General features: G+C 41.3%; 1 protein-coding gene across 2 annotated transcripts in view; it reads right to left on the reverse strand.

Moving 5' to 3' along the window:
- Positions 1–20,713, reverse strand: part of VPS33A (VPS33A core subunit of CORVET and HOPS complexes) — a 29,277-nt gene extending 8,564 nt beyond the window's left edge. For both annotated transcript variants that reach the window (XM_061141983.1, XM_061141984.1), the window contains exons 1-9: positions 20,552–20,713; positions 16,971–17,036; positions 16,189–16,316; positions 14,561–14,747; positions 8,288–8,404; positions 7,042–7,216; positions 3,338–3,531; positions 1,632–1,758; positions 620–687 (exon numbers count right to left, since the gene is read on the reverse strand). In XM_061141983.1, coding sequence (XP_060997966.1) covers positions 620–687; positions 1,632–1,758; positions 3,338–3,531; positions 7,042–7,216; positions 8,288–8,404; positions 14,561–14,747; positions 16,189–16,316; positions 16,971–17,036; positions 20,552–20,653 — 1,164 coding nt within the window. In that variant the 5' untranslated portion in view covers positions 20,654–20,713. The remainder of the gene's footprint in view (positions 1–619; positions 688–1,631; positions 1,759–3,337; positions 3,532–7,041; positions 7,217–8,287; positions 8,405–14,560; positions 14,748–16,188; positions 16,317–16,970; positions 17,037–20,551) is intronic.
- Positions 20,714–21,646: the final 933 nt, after the last annotated feature.

Consider the following 21,646-nt stretch of genomic DNA (forward strand, 5'->3'; position numbering starts at 1 on the left):
CTGGACTCATCTGTCTCCATGGATGGACAACCTCCAGAGGCTGCTGCATGTCCCGGGTGTGTGATCCTGGCTACCCCAGCAGCAACTTATCAGCATACAGTAACAAGAATTGGGAATTTTCATAAATTGAATCATTTCAAATTTAGTAATAGATATGGATATGTAAAGGAACTATGACACCAATTTGCTGGGACCTCCCTGGTGATCCAGTGGCTAAGACTCAGTGATCCCAATGCAGGGGGCCTGGGATAGATCCCTGGTCAGGGAACTGGATGCCACATGCCCCAGCGAAAAGATTCCACATGCTGCAACCAAGACCCGGTGCAGCCAAATAAATTAATTAATTAAAAAAAAAAAGACCAATTCACTTAGGAAGTAAATCTATTCATTTAGAGATCTTTGATTTTAGGGGCAGGACCTCACCTCTCTGTGCACTGAAGAAAGTGCCTTCAATATAGTAATCTTAAATACTTGATTAAGATCTCTATTTTCACATTTTGCACCTGCTCTTCAAAATATTTGGATAAGGCATGGGAATCAAAGCAACTGCTTTTCCAGCTGTAAGCTTGGTTTTGATACGGTATCAGCTGTTTGTTAGGACAGGCTTATGCTCACGTACTTTATCCGTGTCTATTCCAGACATGAACTCCTGCTCTACTGTCAGTTTATCGAAGAAGTCCTCAGAAGCTAAAACGGAAACGGCAAATTCGTAAGTGAGATATTCAATCAATGTTAATACTTTCACACACAAAGCATGATTAAGAAACATGCAGGAAAAAAAAAAAAGAAACATGCAGAAAAGAAAGCAGACAAAAAAATTCAAACTGCCACCTGAAAAGAATCTTCTAAGAAACATGGAAAACTACAACTCTGACCTCCTAAGTTACATCCAGGAACAGTCAACCTGTACCCCCTTTCGCTATTCTTAGGACTCTAGTGAGATCTCAAGATCCTTAGGACTCTAATAAGATCTTGGGAATTTTTCTTCAGTATCAACGAAAGCTAATTTGCCAAGAGCCTTTTACCTGCATCATCAGCTCTAACCCAGTTTCACCTGATTTCCACTTCCATCAACATGAAAACAAAGGACTGATTTTCTAACACTTTTATGTAAGATTCAAAGTATACTTTATAAAACAGGGCATTGAACAATCTCTAACTCAGCTTTTATAGCCTGTGTTTTAACAAGTAAATTCATCTTTAGTGTTACAGGCATTTCCCAAGCTCCTTCAAAATATTTAACATATGCTCTCTACCTAGGGAGTCTTCAAGGGAAAAACGAAAACGCAAACAGAGACCGGATGCTGCTCTAAGTAATCCTTAATGACAGGATAAAAACCAGACTGAAAAAATTAACTGCCTCATGTTAGGGGAAGAATTTTTTTCTCTTTTTGACAATCCAAATATTGTATTACATGATTACATTATCTTATTAATGAAAGAAAACTGAGTTAATCACAAAGGGAACATTTTTTACTATAAACATGGGAACATTTAATTAACACTGAGGATAACATATGGTATTAAAACAGAGCTAGCCCTCCCAGGGAGCATGGTGGTGCCAATGGCCACGGTGTCAGTCATGGTGCGTCAGCCCCAGGTGAGCTCCATCACTTCCCAAGGATACTCACTAGTTACATCTTTGATCAGCTCTGCAATCGAGGTGTGATTTGCAAGGGAGCCTCGTGCTGCCTGCATGTGGGGCAGCTGTGAAACGAACTGCTTGATCTCCCCAACCGTCTTGGCGTTGTGCCTTTCCTGAAATGCAGAAAACAGCAGAAGCGGGAAGTGGGGAAGATATTTTAAGCGCTCTGTTCTTTGTGTTGCTTAGAGGACATTCAATTTATACTAATGCAAAACAAAGAATGGAATACAAATAAATCAGGCCAGACCCAACTTCAACATGACATAGAAAAACAGAAAAGACAGGCTCGGTGTTCCTGTTCACTACATTAGTACTTTTTTAGGGAGCAAATGCCGAAGATTTTTTTCCTTCCCAGGCACCAGATAATACTGTGATTAGTATTTGTGGGGGACAATATTAGGTTATCCACAAACATTTCTGAGTGAAAAATTAAAATCAAGACATTATGTTAAGAGGGGAACATAAATAGCAACAAGTTTCCTCTGTAACAGAAAAAAAATCCATTCTTACTGCTGAATCTCAATCTTGAATATTGTCCATGGATAAAAAGAACCTTACTTCATGTGAGAAATTTTTTTTGCTGCGAAGTTTAGTAATTGTAAAGCAAGTAACTCAGAAAAGTGAAGCAAATCAATTAACGAATACTAATCCTAAGAAAGATGAAACCTAGGGACCTCCCAGGTGTGTCCAGTGTTTTAAGACTTTACCTTCCCATGCAGGAGGTGTGGGTTTGATCCCTGGTCGAATCACACATGCCTCATGGCCAAAAAACCAGAACATGAACAACAGAAGCAAAAATTGTAATAATAAGTTCAATAAAGATTTTAAAAATGGTCCACATAAAAGAAAAAAAAACCACCACCAAAAAAAAAAAAAAAGATGAAACCTGGAAATACAGACTCAGTGAAAAAAACCAGTCTTCAAAGTTCTCCTAATATATGTTTCCAAAGACTAAACATGCAGAGTTCAGCATCCTACTGAATTCCCATTTCAAAAATGAGCTTAACCAAGAATAACCCAGTGGCTGGGCAAGAGGAGGCAGGAAGGTGATAATGAAGCCGTCCATTTAAAAGCTCTGGGCTCCTGGGATTTCGCTCTTATTATCACCTCCTGCATCTGCAGAGTTCCCTTGCCATTGGTATGTTGGCTAAACTGGGAGCTTTCGGCCCACATTGCAAGTTCTATTATAGAGAATCTTTTGTTTAGAGAACAGCTGGCTTCCTCTTAAGAGAGATGGAAAATAATTAAAAAGAACGTAAAACAAATATTTATGGTGAACGCTTGTAAACTGAACATACTACCCCTTTCTCTCCCTAAAAGAGAAAAACACCTTTTCTCATGGGTCTGGGAAGAAGTTTAAAAAGAAAACCTTTGGGGGGATTTCCCTGGTGGTTCAGTGGTTAGAAACTCCTTGCTTCCAATGCAGGGGGCATGGGTTCCAGCCGTGGTTGGGGACCTAAGACCCTGCATGCTACAAGGTGCAGAATGAATAAATGAATGAATGAATAAAGGTGCATATATTAAAAAGAAAAAAAAGAAAACCTTGGGTCCTCCAGTGGCTGAGTCCACAGTTTGTTAGGATAACTGCAGACCCGCTTAGTGGCTACACTTTTGATAGTCCTTCCTTGCTAGGAGGGGTGAGCAGTCTAGCCTGTGACCTACAGAAGCTGGATAACAACCAAACCATCTCACCTCGAATGCTGCAGAGATCACCTTTGCTTTCTTGCTAAGCACAGAGCCCACGGCATTGAAGTTTTTATCTCTGATCTCAGCGTACAGCTCCTCTGCAGAATTCAGCTGAAGCTTCTTTGCTTCTGTGGGAAGGTCCTTACCACCATCGCCCTGTTTTTTAGGTGCAAATTTCTCCGGAGGCAATTTCACATAACCTGAACAACAGCAGAAGGGAACAAGGCCCTGCGTGCATTTAATGGAAGAACCAGTCAAGTGCTCAGGCACTAAACAGAATTTTCCAACTCAGAAGAGGGTGGAAGCCGGCTTTAGAAAAAATGGTGCATGGCACTGAAGCTCTGATTTTTCCACAATCACAGTATAGAATGCAGTCACTCTTCAATATTAATATCATGGTTCCACCTTTATTTGGAGTCACCTATCTAAATCACTGCGGCAATGTTTAGTTAGTTCCTAAACTTATTCAGGGATGGGTTACGTTTTCACTTAAAAAAATTTTACCAGGATCTCTCCCATTATCTTATGGTGTTTTCAAATTGTAGGTCATGTCCCATTAGCGGATCATGAAATCAAGTTGGTGGGTTGCAATTAGCATTATAAACAAACATATAAAACATTAAATACCATAGGGCATCACATGAAGTAGGGGAATGGTTTTTTTTTTAAATAAAATTTGCTTCAGTTTCATACACATGTATGTGTGTATGTAGTAGGTCATGATATAATACATATTTTGTTGTTGTCCAAAATAGTTTGAGAGCTATCACCTGAAAGCCAATTTCAGCTTACTTCCTGTTTTTATAAAGTTTTATTGGCACAAAGCCATGACCATTTGTTTTCTCTCATCTGGGACTGCTTTCACATTACAATGAAGAACCGAGACTCCACAGAGTCACTGTATAACCTAAAATATCTGCTATCTGGCTTTTACAGAAGCTGTCCACTCCAATCCAGAAGAAGCTCCCAAATTACTCAGCACAGCATCCAGTTCCTCCACTAAGGAGCCTTAACCCACTTCTCCCACCTCTGTTCCCTCCAAACCAACTTAGTTGCCATTTCTGGAAATACCCCACATGCTCTTATGAGTTGCCTTAGCACATAAACTGGTTTAACTCTAAGAAGCTTGGCAGTATGAATCAAGGACCTTATAATATTAATACTCTGACCCCTAAATCCTGCATCAGAGAATACAGAAGAAATATAGTATATGAAAAAAAATAATGTACACAGATGCCTTTATAACCATTAAAAAAAAAAAACCCAAACAACATAAACTGCCCAACATTAGGGGAAGGGTTGTACAAACCATGGTATAATATAAATTACAGATTTTAATTAAGCTATTAAAATTATACATATGCTGAGAAAATGCTCATCTTATACCAAATCAAAAACGAGGTCAGGGAATCCTGTACCTAGTCCAGTGGTTAGGACTCAGCGCTTTCTCTGTGAAGACCTGGGTTCAATTCAGGTTCAATCAAAACCTGATCAGGGAACTAAGATATCCCATAAGCCACGTGGCACAGCCCCCCCACCCCCCAAAAAAATTTCAGAATAATTTGTACAAGCTGATTCTACTTTTTGGTAACTAAAAACAAACTCTGCATAGAAAAAATGACTAAGAGGAAATACACCAAAATATTAACATTGGTTCTCCCAAAGTTTGGGGGCAGGATTTCAGGGATCATGGGAGATGTATGTTTGCCTTCTTGATTTTATCATTTTTCCCTTAATCAATGTTTGACTTATATTATGAAAAAGAAAACCTTGCTGCCAAGAAACAATTTACACATATTCCTTCTCTTCCTGCAGAATCCCTTCCTACCTCTCACCTATCTTACATAGTCTCCCTTCACCCCCCAGGCCACCTCGCTGCCCTAAACCCAAGCTCCTTCTAAAGGTATCTTAGGTGTTTTGCTCTCTGCAACCAAGAGCAGGGGCTCCCTCGTTTCTTTGATTCCCACCTACTATCTAGCATAGACCTCCTCTGTCCATGAAGTGGAGTTTTTAGAAGTAGTCAAGATGCCATCTTTTGGTGACTTCCCTGGGTGGTCCAGTGGTTAGGAATCTGCCTTCCAATGCAGGGATCTTGGGTTTGATGGGGAACTGGGATCTCACGTGCCGCAGGGCAACTAACCCCGTGTACTGCAACTACTGAGCCCCTGCACCACAAAAAAGACTCAACACAGCCAAAAAAAAAAAAAAAGCCAAAGTTTGGAACAAATAATTTAAAAATAAGACTTTTTACAGCCTTAACATTAAAGACTTTGCTTTGTGGAAACCCCTTTTTATGGCTGTGTCTTCACCTATTCCCTTGGCCATCCATCTATCCATCTGTTTATCCATGCATTCTTATGGTAGAATACACCTAACATAAAACTTACCATTTTAACCATATTACAAAAGCATTTATTATATACACAACTTTCTACAACCACAGCTGCTATCTAGTTCCAGAACTTTTTTTATCCCAAAAGAAAACCCTGGGACTTCCCCGGCAGTCCAATGGTTAAGACTCCATGCTTCCACTTCAGAGAGTGCAGGTTCAATTCCTGCTTCCTGAACTAAGATACTACATGCCTTGTGGTGCAACCAAATAAAATTAAAAAACAAAAAACCCAAAGGAAATCCTGTACCCAATAGGAATTGACTCCCCATCCTTGTCCTGAATCCTGGCCACCACCAGCTGGTTTTCTGTCTTCATGCTTTCCTCCAAGGCTATTCCTTGGCTCCCTATGATATAATTCAGGATGCCAGTAGAGACTGGGGCTGATGTAAATGAGGGAAGGAGGCCTGGATGAGACAGGAGTGGTAGAGTCTGTGGTAATCTGGAGACAAGGGCCTGTCTAAAGAAGAGATCTTCACTGGGTACCAGCTGCCACATAGGAATGTGGTCATGGTGTTGCCAGAGCCTCATAGGTTTTCAAAGACATGGAACACATCAAGATCATTAGTAGAGTCTTCTCCAAATTTTTTTTTTTTTTGAGTCTTCTCCAATTTTAAAGAGTGACAGAAACAGACACAAGTCATGCAGTCAAAACCAAATAAAACATACTTGTGACCTCTGACCCAAACTGTCTGTTAAGCCTAACTCTAGCAGGCCTTCAAGTCTATTATCAAGTGTGTCCAACCTCCTGTTATCACCTTTCTCCCAGAATGTACCCTGCTGTGCCCTCTGCCTCACCAAGTCATTTGCCCCACGGTTCCCCGCAGGTATTACGCTGCCTGCCCCTCACCAGCAATGCCCCCCTAAATTCTACCCATCTTTCCAAACCCAGTACAAAAGCCACCTCATCCACAAGCTTTCCTGAATGACTGCCCAGCTTGGAATCTCAGGGCCACCTGCATTTAGCCCTGGGCCTCTGCTCACAGGGGGCACACACAGTCCTATGCAGTAAACACTCGCCAGCCTATGTGTGAACAACAAGGACAGTTTGCTCAGGTGTCACTGAATCCTAGTGTCTGCAGGTCTAAAGTCAGCATTTTAATTTTTCCAAATACTCTCTGAGTTATTTAGAAAGGAAGCGTCTTCTGAAAAAAAACATTAATTCTTCTGAGTAACTATTTTGGCATATTTTTTCTTCTCTGATCCACTATAATAAATACTGCTTGGAATATGGGTTTTTCTTTGAAAAAAAAATTTAACTGGTCTTTTGGATATTCCTATCAGATTACCTATGGGTAAAAGTCAGGGTTACTTTACTCACTGTTCTGAATGCCATAAATTTCATCAATGAGTCCTTCGTACGTAAGCTGAGTGGCGAGAGGCGATAACAAATCCACATTCCGATCAAGCAACAAGAGATTATCAAACACGGGGAATATTGAATTCTGGCTTCCTGTAAACTCTCTCTTCATCCTGATCATCATATTGGCGACTTGCTGGAAACAAAACATGGGATCAGGTGGGACTCTCCTGGGCATAAGCAGATTTAAAAATCTGGCTAGGACTAAAAAAAAAAAAAATTGGCTAGAACTTCCTTAGTGATCCAGTAGTTAAGACTGCGCTTCTACTGCAAGGGGCCCAGGTTTGATCCCTGGTCAGGAAACTAATATCCCACATGCCACATGGCACAGCCAAAGAAACAAAAAAACAAAAAATCAGCTAAAAATGTAAAGTATCAAAAAAGTAAAAACTGGAGACAAATGGTGGAAGAGTGAGATGGACAAGAAATAAACAGCGACAGAAAAGCATTCCATGTTGGATGCCCATTCCAACACTTACACTTTTACCATCTATTTCTCAACAAGGCATAAAATCACAGCGTCTATTTCTATTATTCACAGAAGTTCTATTCTATAAAGTCACCGTGAATGGTGAATCAGTGAATACTGAACCACTGCTCTGCAGGGCCATTAGGGTGAGGGCTCCTTGAGTCTCTGGTTACAACAGTTTCATCATCTGATCAATATATAACCTTGTTTGATGTGTGTTTTATTTGAAGACATTAAATATATGTTGTTGATTCTCCAACACTATCATTTACACCTAAATGAAACTCATCTAACATGAGTTTTCTCCCTAAAGGCCCATCATAGCCTTCCTACATTCTGAAAACTGGATAGCACTTCCACACCACCCCTGGGGGTCATTTTAACAGTGAAATCACCAACCAAAAAAAAAAAGCACAAAAATGCACACACACACACAAAAGTGGCCATGAGTACTGCACGGCACTATAGCAGCAAAAATCACACTTGTTTACGGTATGAGCTGAAGGCACAGAGTTGCTTGCTGTGATCTCAGCTGAGAACATGCACAACTTCAATTACTGGATGATACAAATTACTGCCTCCCTGAGCATATCTGCAAAACACTGTGCCGATTTGGGAGCTATAAAGAAATTTCAGCAAGTATGCGAATTTTCAAATCAAAACAAGATTTCCACTCCTCCCCTTCCCAGGGACCAAGGGGCCCTTGCTCCACCGCCAGAAGCATCTCCCGTTTCTCACCCGGGCGCACTCTCCTTTCCCAAAGATCTGGGGGATAGTCCCGTACAGAGCTTGCAGGGTCATCAGCCCCTTGGCTGCATGGTACAGGCTGGTCTGGTCACTTTCCAGATAGCACTCCTGTGGAGAGAAAGGGCCGGTTACTGTCACGGTCACCTGGGTACCCTGTGATGCCTGTCTCTGTCTGGTGTTGGGACTTGGCAGCCACTGGGTAAGATGGTTTCCACTTGCCCACTTTGCCAGGAAGCTGCAGACTGGGGTCCAGTTTACAAAGTTACTGTTTGGCAGCCCAGGCCAGGAGCTCAACAGCTCTGCCATCAGGAGACAGCTATGGAAGCAATTCTGCCAGGGCAGAGCCTTCTGGAAGGAACTCCTCCTGGTCTACCAGCTCTTGAATAAGCTGCTGATTAGAAAAGATTTTACGGGCTTCCCATATGGCTCAGCAGTAAAGAATCTGCCTGTCAAGCAGGATCAGGAAGATGCCCTGGAGGAGGAAATGGCAATCCACTCCAATATTCTTGCCTGGAGAATCCCATGGACAGAGGAAGGAGCCTGGTGAGCTACAGTCCACAGGTTAACAAAGAGTTGGACATGACTTACTGACGAGACCACTACTACGAAGAAAGACTTAGGAGGGAGCCAGGCCCTCTCATTCACAGCGGTGAGTGTAGAGGCTAGGAGGACACTGTGGGAGGTCACATGGCGATACCCACAAGGGCACATATTCTCTGAACCCCAGAATCCCAGGTGACCTGACAACAGAATACGTGGCAGTCTTTACAAACATCACACAGATTTTCACATACACTGACGGCAACGGAAGGCCATAACATCTTGAGAAATGAAAAAGGGGTAGCTGAACAATCTTTAGAGTGATCCAATTGTCAGAAAATATATTTTAACTTATGAAGTATACAGGGTATATTTTGTAAAGTAGGCAAATGTGTACTTTTTTGGCATAGAAAAAGGGACACAAAAATACACACCAAACCAGCTGGGGGGAGGTGGGAGGGAGGTTCAAGAGGGAGGGGACATACATATACTTGTGGCTGATTCACGTTGTGTGGCAGAAACCAACACAACATTGTAAAGCAATTATTCTCCAATTGAAAATAAAACATAGAAATAAAAAGAAACATAATATACAAAAGTGACAACTCAAGAGAAGAAAATCTAAAAAGTCAATAAATTATGAAAATTATAATAAAAATGAAAAAAACACATTGTTAATTGGCTATATCCCAATACAAAATAAAAAGTTTTTAAAAAAAAAACCAGCTAGGAAGTGACAGGAGAGATTCCAGCAGTTTTGACACTGGTAGGAGCACAGGTTCCTGACTCTGGTTGTCTTGTTCCTAACCTCAGCTGTGTCACTTCCCAGTTGGTGCTTGGGGCAATTAGATAATCTCTCTATGCGTTACTGTCTGCAGAAGGAGTATATTCAACACAGTATATGGATTAAATGAGGAAAACACATGTAAAACATTTCATCCCAGGACCTGAAACATATGAGTGCTTGTGTGAGCTTTTGTCATTATTTATAATATTAATAATATTTAACATTATTAATATAATATTAAAATATAAATAAATTATTAGTTTTTCTAGTTATATTAATATATGGCTTTTATTATTAACAAATAATTTTAGTATTTTATTTTTCTATTATTTTATTATATAACAATTAGAAATCATTTGGATTTTTCCTTTTCATAATCATCATCCACTCATTAGTCAGAATGGAACACTGGACCAGACACCCCTCACTGACCCTCCTGACATGTCTGTAGCCTCCAAAGCCAGGAGGGAGGGGATGCTGGAGGGATTCAGGATGAGAGGGCGGAATTCATCTGTTCTGCCCCAGGGAGGAAGGGGGGCTGTGCCTGGAAGGAGCCTGTGAGGACGCTCGGTCTTCACTGAAAGTAATGCCTGGTGGCTCTTCCAAGCCTGGCAATGCTAACATTTCACTGCATACAGCACAGCCAAATCAAGAATGTCCACACTGTTCTCCATAGTGGCTGTACTAGCCCATTATACAGAGTGAAGTAAGCCAGAAAGATAGACACCAATACATTATACTAACGCATATATATGGAATTTAGAAAGATGGTAACAATAACCCTATATGCAAGATAGAAAAAGAGACACAGATGTATAGAACAGACTTTTGGACTCTATGGGAGAAGGCGAGGGTGGGATGATCTCAGAGAATAGTATCGAAACATGTATATTATCAAGCGTGAAACAGATCGCCAGTCCAGGTTGGATGCATGAGACAAGTGCTCGGGGCTGGTGCCCTGGGATGACCCAGAGGGATGGGATGGGGAGGGAGGCGGGAGGGGGGATCAGGATGGGGAACACATGTAAATCCATGGCTGATTCATGTCAATGTATGGCAGAAACCACTACAATATTGTAAAGTAATTAGCCTCCAACTAATAAAAATAAATGAAAAAAAAAAAAAAAAGAATGTCCAGAGATATACTTTATGGAAAAATTACTTAAAACTCCCTATCGGAGCAGAGCCAAGACAAAAATTAAGAAAAATAAAATTAGATAACAACTCTCAAAGTAGTATTAATTTTTTAAATTTAGAAACCTGCATTACTATAAAGATATTCCTTTTATAATTCTATCTCTTAAAAGATTTAAAAGTTGAGGATAGATACTTATCTTGAATTTTTTGTTCTCATATGACTGGTGGTGGGTGGTTATTTGTCCTAATATCCGACTATTCTGTGCTTGTGGAATTTCACCTGGTATTTCAGCCATGAGGACATTTTTGGAGGGGACAAGTGCTAACACCCACTAACATTTAAACATACATGTTTTTTTGACCCCAAAGTCCCACATGCCTACACAGTAGAGTATCTTGCAATTTTTTAAAAGGAGGTAGGCAGATTTTCTATGTATTCATTCCTACATGTACAAGTGAAGGCCAAAACAGTTTAAGCCCTGTGACTGAGCACTCAACTGAACTGAACTCTAATTCCCACATTCTGTACAGTATAATGTTCAAGATGACCAAAATCATGTCCTCAAAGCACAGGAAGGTCCACGTGTGTCTCCTGATGCCAAAAAAAAAAAAAAAAGAAACCAAAAACCTAATGATGTTCACTGTTTAAAATCCAATAAATAAGTATAATTACCTCACCTGTATTAGAAATTGGACTTGAATTTAACATTAGGTAGAATTCTTAGCTTTATTATTCAGGCAAAATCCTTGATTTCTAAAACAGAATCTTCAGTGAACATATACAGCCAAGGGCTTGAAATTCTTGGCAGAAAAGAATTCTGTCCTTTCTTGCAAACCAGCGGTTAGATAAACAGGAAATCTCTCCTCTGGGCAGGTTTTATCATGCCAGGGCAAGTTTCCCTCAGCTGCTGCCGAGTCACATTAATTGCACAGATGTGAATTAATTACACCAGGGTACACCATTATAGGTACATGATTTTAAGTTAATACAGCAAAATGTTAATTCCAGAATCTAGGTGATGAGTCTACAGGTGTTCACTGTACCATTCTTTCAACTTCCAACTTTTCTGTATGTTTCATATAAAACATTAGGTTGGCGGTGGGGCGGGGGGTAGGTGGAGAAATCTGTAGCACCACTGGAAGAGGTTTGGTGTAAGCAAAACAATGGGGAACATGACTTTAAAAAAAAGAGCCAAGAAACTCTCTTGGTTATAAAATTCATCAGGGGTGCCACTGAGTTTTTTCCTCAGGTTAACTCTTTGAAGACAGTGATCACAGTAAGAACATAATACAGAAGAAAAGTTTCAAATAATTTTGGGCACAAGACCAGTGCTTCTCAAAAGTTCTAGTCTCCAGACTAGCAAGATCACTGTCACATACGCAAAATTCAAAGAAGGAAACACAGATAAACATGATTACATTAAGAAAACACACATAGGGTGGGGAGTAACTAAAAGTGGAAAAGGAGGCATTCTGGAATCCTGGTAGCATTTTTGTTTTTTTTTTCTCAAGCAGAATCCCAGGTGTGTTCAGTTTGTGAAAATCCATCAAACTTTATACTCCTAATTCGTGCACTCATCTGAGTACAGAATATACTTAAAAAGAAAGAAAGTACACATAGCAAAAACTACCATAAACTAAGTCAAGAGACAACTAGAAAGTAGCCCCTGCTTGCTGCAACTAGCCCCCTAACACAGCAACAAAGACCCACTGCAGCCAAAAATATAAATCAACCAATAAAAGAATTTTTAAAGTGCCATGTTTACTTGAATATAAGACATGATACCATAAAACTCCTAGAAGAGAATGTAGGCAAAACATTCTAATATAAATCATACCAATGTTTTCTTAGGTCAGTTTCCCAAGGCAACAGAAATAAAAGCAAAGATAAACAAATTGGACCTAATCAAATTTATAAGCTTTTGCAAAGCAAGGGAAACTATAAACAAAATGAAGACAACGTATGAACTGGGAGAAATTATTTTCAAACAAAGCGATGGACAAGGGCTTAATTTCCAAAATATACAAACAGCTCATACAACTTAATAACAAAAAAATAAACAACCCAATAAAAAAAATAAGCATAAGGTATAAATGGACATTTCTACAAAGAAGACATACAGATGGCCACGTAGGTACATGAAAAGATGCTCAATGTCACTAATTATTAGAAAAATGCAAATCAAAACTACAATGAGCACCTTCCACCAGTGAGAACGGCCAGCATTAAAAAGCCCACAAATAATAAATGCTGGAGGGGTATGGAAAAAAGGGAAAGGGAACCCTCCTACGTTCCTGGTGGGAATATAAATTGGTGCAGCCACTATGGAAAACAGTATGAAGGTTCCTTAAAAAACTAAAATTGCCATATGAAATAGCAATCCCACTCCCAGATATATATCTGGAAAAAACAAAAACACTAATTTGAAAAGATACTGAATGTACCCCAACATTCATAAGAGTACTAATTACAACAGACATGGAAGCGACCTAAGTGCTCATTAACAGATGAATGGATTATGAAGATAGGGGGTGTGTGGGGAGATATATATATATACACACACACACATATATATATATGTGTGTATGTGTCTGTATATATATATATATATATATATACACATACACAAACACACACACACAATGGAATATTGGGCTTCCCAGGTGGCACTAGTGGTAAAGAACCCGCCTGCCAATGCAGGAGACCTGGGTTCAATCCCTGGGTTGGGAAGATCCCCTGGAGGAGGGCATGGCAACCCACTCCAGTATTCTTGTCTGGAGAATGCCATGGACAAAGGAGCTTGGAGAGCTACAGTACAAAGGGTCACACAGAGTTGGATATAACTGAAGCAATTTAGCAAGTGTATGATGGAATATTACTCATCCATTAAAAAAGAATGAAATAGTGCCATTTGTAGCAACATGTATGGACCTAGAGAATATTATGCTTAGCGAAATAAGACAGAGAAAGACAAACACTATGTGATGTCACTCATATGTGGAATCTAAAAAGATAATACCATGAATGCATACACAAAACAGAAACAGACTTACAGACATAGAAAACCAACGAGTAGTGGCAGAGCTCCCTCGCCTGCCAGCTTGCATCTCTTACAAGTGTCCTTTATTAATAAATCCACTTCTTGCCTATCCCTTTGCCTCTCACTGAATTCCTTCTGTGCTGAGACACAAAGAACCTGAGCCTCAGTAAGTCCAGACACCAGATACTGACACCCCCACCAGCTGGGAGGACTTAACTGTATGCTGCTCATTAAGCATGCAGACTCCAGACCCACTGGAATCAGAAGGCTGATGATGCTGACTCCCACTTACCTCACCACTGACCAATCAGAAGAGTGTCCACAAGTTGATCATGCCCTCTTTGGACCATTGCTATAAAACTCCTCACTACTCCCTCCAGGAGGGGATACACAGTTTTGAGGGCAGTAGCCCACTGTGGCCCCCTTTGCCTGGCAAAGCAATAAAGCTATTCTTTCCTACTTCACCGCCCCCCATCCAAAAAAAAAGGCAAGAAAAGAAACTAGCAGGGCATGGAAGAAGGGAGGGACAAGTTAAGGGTATGGGACTAACAGATACCAATTAGTTAAAAAAAAAAAAAAAGCTACAAGGATATACTGTACAACACATGAAACTCTACCTAATATAATAACCCATAATAGAATATAATCTGCAAAAATACTGAATCATTCTGCTATACATCTGAGATGAAAATGACCATCAAGCTCACAAATTTGGCAAAAATCACAGCCTGATATTAAAACAGAAAAAGCCAAACTTACTTTGAATGCACCCTCCGATTCCATGGATAGGAGATCCCCATCAAAAGGAATGAGATCTAGGCTGTACTCTTCCCTATGAATAAAGGATCCCAAAACACCCAGATCCTTCAACCGTTGTTCGCACAATAAGCTACGTCGTGGCACGAACAAAATGTGGAAATCTCTTGCTGGGCCACGTCTGTCTTCACTGCAAAAGAAGGAACATTTGTTAGCTTATGAGCTCCCTAGAGTCTTGAACTATTTCACTTACTCTATCCCCACTGCCGTGCACACAGAAAGCACTAAATAAATGCAGGTGAGATAAACATACGACATTGACTTTCAGACCCAAACAGTTACAGTCACTTTCTTGCTCCTTTTTTTTTTTCCCCTGACAGGAAACCAAGCATTGATTCACAGCCAATATGTGTATTTTCTAGCTCTCTCTTTAACTATTTTCAGGGGCATTAAAGCTCTGAGGTTTACTGAAATGGGGTATCTGTGTCTTATTCAAAACAAATGGTTCTTTAACCAAACCAATGCTTTTAAAATGAAAGCTCACTATTGACTCTTCTTTCTCCTCTCCTTGACAGTGGACTTCTCAAAATAGCCCATATGGCTTTTAAGATTTTAGGAGCTACATCAATCGATTATATCACAGAGTGCAGACGGAGCTGGGAGAACTTCCTCTCTAGACTGGATGCTATATTAAATTTTAATCAGCTCTTACTTTGCTTATAAAATTCAAGCACCTTGTAATCAGTTTAACCATTAGAGCCAGGCTTTTTTGTTGTTGTTGTTCATTTTTAAAACCAGGGTCCTTTCTACTGATACATATCCAAACTTTTAGCTGTCCTAAAAGAATGCAGTTTTATGATGACTGCCCTCTCAGACTGTTTGAACAATGTCACAAGTTTCCTATTTCCATTCTTGTATTTTTCCACGTCTGTCCTAGTTTTTCTAAAAGACCACTTTCTGGGACGTTTTTGGTGGTCCAGGGTCTAAGACTCTGCTCTCCCAATGCAGGGGGCTTGGGTTCAGTCCCTGATCAGGAATCTAGATCCCAAAGAAGGGTTCGCGTGGGTTTCCCTGATGGGCCAGTGGTGAAGGAACTGCCCGGCAATGCAGGAAACACTGGTTCAATTCCTGGTCTGGGAAGATCCCACGTGCCATGAACAACTAAGGCCGTGTACCACAGCTCCAAAGCCTGCACTCTGGAGCCCATGAGCGGCAACACCTGAGGCCCACGTGCCCTTGAGTCCGTGCTCCACTACAAGAGCAGCTGCTGCAAAGAAAAGCCCGCACATCACAACTAGAGAGTAGAACTCACTCTCTGAAACCAAAAAAGCCCACGTGCAGCGACAAAGACCCAGCACAGCCAATAAATAAATATTAAAAAAAGAAAAAGAAAAAGAGTTTGCATGCTGCAACTGAAGACCCCACATGCCACAACGAAGATCGAAGGTCCTGAGTGCTGCAACTAAGACACAGCATGACCAGATAAATAAATATTAAAAACAAACAAACAAGAAGCCAAAGACCACCATCCAAGGCACTGGCAAGAGAAGGGGTTGACAATGAAAAGCTTAGGACATTAAAATCATTAGAAGGATTAACTCCTACTGGCGCAAACATAAGTTCTGAGATACCTGAGCACGTTTTCAGCAATGATATCCATCAATTCTAGCCTGGGTCTGACAAAAAATATTATATTCTTGACATCAGCTGCTGGCAAACGACTTCCTTTAAGCGTAAACATTTTTTCCACTTCATGTTCCTAAGAAAACAGATACACAAAAGGTTAACAAAATCACTCAACTTTAAGTATCATGGTCACACTCGGACATCAGAAACACTCCCAGTCAATGCACATCAATGCTTTGTTCTGAAAATTTAGATTTCCCAAAGCCAGTTATATTAACAGTAAGGTTTCAGGATGAAGTCACTGTGACAGTCTTTGAGTATAAATGACTCTAATGCGATAAAGTATCAAAGATACCAGGTAACAGTCATATAATGCTAGACTTCTGTGGTGGCTCAGCGGTAAAGAATCCGCCTCCTGATGCAGGAGATGCAGGTTTGACCCCTGGGTCAGGAAGATCCCCTGAAGAAGGAGATGGCAACCCATTCCAATATTCTGGCCAGGGATCCCATGGACAGAGGAGCCTGGTGGGCTACAGTCTAAAGGGTCACAGAAAAGTCAGACACGACTTAGAGACTAAACAACAACAACAAGAGCAATTAGGATCAATACAGAATCATTAACCAAAGGATCACTGAATACAAAATGTTAGCCATACATTAGCATCTGTGTTTATAAAGACCAAACAGCCCTGCAAGCTGTTTACTCAGGAGGAAATGTAAAATCTTACTATTATTGCTGAAGTACAGAGTTATTAATTCCTGAACAAAACCCAAACAGTTCACTTACCTTCAACAGTGAATACTGTGCAATCAGGCCAAAGGGTCCAGTGAGATACTCATCCCAAACTATTGCCTACAAGAGGAAAGAAATGAACATTACAGTTAATATCAAGAATTTCAACAATATCAACAGAAAATGGCAGTCATACATAGTAGAACTACTGCCCTCAAAGTCTGAATAAACAAAGACTGTAACTAGCTCTGGTCACATTTATATTGTGTGGATCTTAAAACAAAACAAACAAACAAACAAAAAACAGCACCAGGGCAAGTAATGTCACTGGCGGTCATAGGAAAATTAAGATTTAATCACTGTCCTTTGAAGCCAAGTGGGCCTTAGAAAGCATCACTAGGAACAAAGCTAGTGGAGGTGATGGAATTCCAGCTGAGCTATTTCAAATCCTAAAAGAGGATGCTGTTAAAGTGCTGCACTCAATATGCCAGCAAATACGGAAAACTCAGCAGTGGCCACAGGACTGGGAAAGGTCAGTTTTCATTCCAATCCCAAAGAAAGGCAATGCCAAAGAATGTTAAAACTACTGCACAGTTGCACTCATTTGACATGCTAGCAAAGTAATGCTCAAAATTCTCCAAGGGAGGCTTCAACAATACATGAACCAAGAACTTCCAGACATTCAAGCTGGATTTAGAAAAGGCAGAGGAATCAGAGATCAAATTGTCAACTTCCACTGGATCATTAAAAAAGCAAGAGAATTCCAGAAAAACATCTACTTCTGCTTTACTGGCTATGCTAAAGCCTTTGTGTGGATCATAACAAACTGGCAAATTCTTCAAGAGATGGGAATACCAAACAACCTGACCTGTGTCCTGAGAAAGCTGTGTGCAGGTCAAGAAGTAACAGTTAGAACCAGACATGGAACAACAGACTAGTTCAAAATTGGGAAAGGAGTACATCAAGGTTGTATATTATCACCCTGCTTATTTAACTTATATGCATAGTACACCATGTGAAACGCTGGGCTGGATGAAGCACAAAGTGGAATCAAGATTGTCGGGAGAAATATCAATAACCTCAAATATGCAGATGACACCACCCTTATGGCAGAAAGTAAAGAGGAACTAAAGAGCCTCTTGATGAAGGTGAAAGAGAGTGAAAAAGCCAGCTTAAAACTCAACATTCAAAAGACACAGATCATGGCATCTAGTTCCACCACTTCATGGCTGATACATGGGGAAACAATGAAAACAGTGACAGATTTTATTTTCTTGGGCTAAAAAATCACTGCAGTCAAGAAATTAAAAGACGCTTGCTCCTTGGAAGAAAAGCTATGACCAACCTAGAGAGCATATTAAAAAGCAGAGACACTACTTTGTCAACAAAGCTCAGTCTAGTCAAAGCTATGGTTTTTCCAGTAGTCATGTATAGATGCAAGAGTTGGACTATAAAGAAGGCTGAACACTGAAGAACTGAGGCTTTTGAACTGTGGTGCTGAAGAAGACTCTTGAGAGTCCCTTGGATTGCAAGGAGATCAAACCAGTCAGTCCTAAAAGAAATAAACCCTGAATATTCATTGGAAGGACTGATGCTGAAGCTGAAGCTCCAAGACTTGGGCCATCTGATGTGAATAGCTGAAAAGACCCTGATGCTGGGAAAGACTGAAGGCAGGAGGAAAAGGCAATGACAGAGGATGAGATAGTTGAATGGCAACACTGACTCAATGGACATGAGTTTGAGCAAGCTCCAGGAGATGGTGAAGGACAGGGAAGCCTGGAGTGCTAAAGTCCATGGGGTTGCAAAGAGTCGGACATGACTGAGTGACTGAACAATTAAAGGAAACAAGGAACTGTAGTTTGCTGTGTATCTGTGTCACGGTATTATTATTAGACTGAACCATATGGAAACTGCCAAATGCAATAGTTCAACCTACTATTTTATAAGCGGCATACAATTCAATTATAAAAACTAAAACCTCTGATATAGGTATTACAAAGTTTATTTTGACAAGAGAAAAATTTTAAAGGCTCAGGAAGTTTAAGTAACATGTCCAGGACTCCCTGGCGGCACAGCGGATGGAAGTCCACCTGCCATGCACAGGACATGGGTTTGATCTCTGGTCTGGGAAGATTCTATATGCCTCAGAACAGCTAAGCCCATACGCCACAACCACTGAGCTCAAGTACTGCAACTACTGAAGTCTGCACGCTCAAGGACCCCTGAACCACAACTAATGAGCCCCCATGCTGAAAACTACTGAAGTTCACATGCCTTAGAGCCAGCAAGCCACAACTACTGAGCCTGCATGCTGCGACTAATGAAGCCTGTGCACCGAGAGCCCGTGCTCCACAAGACAAGCCACAGCAGGAAGAAGCCCGCACACCGAAACTAGAGAGTAGCCCCAAACTCTGCAACTAGAGAAAGTTCACAGGCAACAACGAAGACCCAATGCAAACAAAAATAAAAATAGATTAATTTTTTAAAAAGGTCCAAGGCCATATTAGGACCTTGAATATAAACAGCATGAAGAAGTCAGGTCTCCAGCCTGGGACAGAACGACCTCACAGAGCATTGCTCCGGGACCCTCTGAGCATTTCTACTGCTCAAGTCCAGTGTCAGTTCTTTTTCTTTCTTTTTTAAATTGAAAGTTTTATTGAGACACCTGTAGAACTACAAATACTCAGTTGAAAGAAACAATACAGGGAGACCCAATATGCTCTGTCCAGTTTCCCCCAATGCAAACATTCCGCAAAACATAGTACAATAGATATTACAACGAGGGTATGGACACTGATACAATCCATGATCTCATTCAGATTTCAGAGTTATTTAATGAGCTGGAACTGGGCGCCTAGGACTTAGCCTGCCTTTGTTTTCTCTCCATAGCTGCTAGCACTCACTCCATTTCTTGGGGTCCTATTTTTTCTAATACTGACTGCTGAATTTCCCCAATTTTCCTCTTCTCTTCAGAGTTATATTGCCAGTTACTTAGGAAGACTGATAAATCCTAAGGGGAGAGGAGGGAGGTAATACCACTTAAAAGAAGGCCTGTGAAGTTCCTGATCTACGGTTTCTGATTCCACTGTGAGCTGGGTGCTAATAAACAACAAGCAAAAAAATATATATATACTATTTAAGTAAGCTGACGTTAAAAATCTCAGATAGTTACACCTTCTCACAATTCAAGTGAGCAGCAGATTGCAAGGTGTTGGTAATTTATGTTCATTCTTTAGAGGATATGATCTATAACGACACGTATGATCTTTGTAATGAATGGACACCGGTGCAGCTACGTTCCTGGGCGGGGCCGCCTCCCCAGTTCCAATATCTCGGGTGGGAACTGGGCCGGGGGGCGCCGGATCCGCCTCTCTGGACCTGAGAGGCACCTGTCACAAGCTGGTTCACGAAGGGCTGCGACAACACGGTGGCTTATTCTGCAGCCACGAAACAACAGCGATGCCACGCGTACTTAGCGATGGAAGCCCCACCAATGGGCCCCTCCCCCCGACTTATCGTTTCCGCCAGGTCTCCTCCCTGGAAGCCCTAGGGGACCTAGTACACTTGGAGCCCAGGCAGTTAGGGACCGGATGAGGCCAGGCCGGACGGCGGTGTCGCCGCGCACTGTCCCTCACCTTGCTTCCCGCGCACTTGTCCAGGAACTCGCGCAGCTCGCGACGCACAGCCTCGCGTAGCACATTGAGGTTCACTCGCCCGTAGGACAGGTGTGCCGCCATCTTGCCCAACCCCCTTTACCCCTTACTCCAACCAGATCTGCATTCTCCTACGTGTGGGCCAGCGACGCTGTCACGTGACCGCATGTTCACGTGACCAGAGCCGCTGACAGCACGCCAAACCCGGAAAACCGGAATGGGCGGGCATCTGCCACTCTCCCTCCGGGTCCTAGTGCCCGCCTCTTTCCTCGACCGCGTGGGTTCCGAGACATCCTAAGACCCGATTCAGACTTCTCCACAGTCCGGAGCACGGGAGCTGGGTGCTGGTTGAGTTTAAGGACAGAGACTAGATCCTACACGTCCGGTTTAAAAATCGAGGCTTTCTTTTTAGCAGCGAGTATACTCTCTGTAAAATGATAACGAAGCTATATTTGAATGGAAATCTTTTCAGTCATTCAGTTCAGTCGCTCAGTCGTGTCCAACTCTTTGAGACCCCATGGACTGCAGCACGCCAGGCCTCCCTGTCCATCACCAACTCCTAGAGTTTACTCAAACTCATGTCCATTGAGTCGGTAAAGACATCCAACCATCTCATCCTCTGTCATCCCCTTCTCCTCCTGCCTTCAATCTTTCCCAGCATCAGGGTCTTTTCAAATGAGTCAGTTCCTCGCATCAGGTGGCCAAAGTACTGGAGTTTCAGCTTCAGTATCAGTCCTTCCAATGAATATTCAGGACTGATATCTTTTAGGATGGACTGGTTGGATCTCCTTGCTGTCCAAGGGACTCTCAAGAGTCTTCTCCAACACCACAGTTCAAAAGCATCAATTCTTAGGCGCTCGCCTTTCTTTATAGTCAACTCTCACATCCATATTTGACTACTGGGAAAACCATAGCTTTGACCAGATAGACCTTTGTTGGCAAAGTAATGTCTCTGGTTTTTAATATGCTGTCTAGGTTGGTCGTAACTTTACTTCCAATTTTTAAATTATAGCAATCTTTTAAATCTTTTAATAAATCTTTTAAATTATAGCAATCTAAAAGTCCTGCACTTTGCTG

This window comes from Dama dama, chromosome 5, assembly GCF_033118175.1.
Source record: "Dama dama isolate Ldn47 chromosome 5, ASM3311817v1, whole genome shotgun sequence".
Taxonomy (NCBI): Eukaryota; Metazoa; Chordata; class Mammalia; order Artiodactyla; family Cervidae; genus Dama; species Dama dama.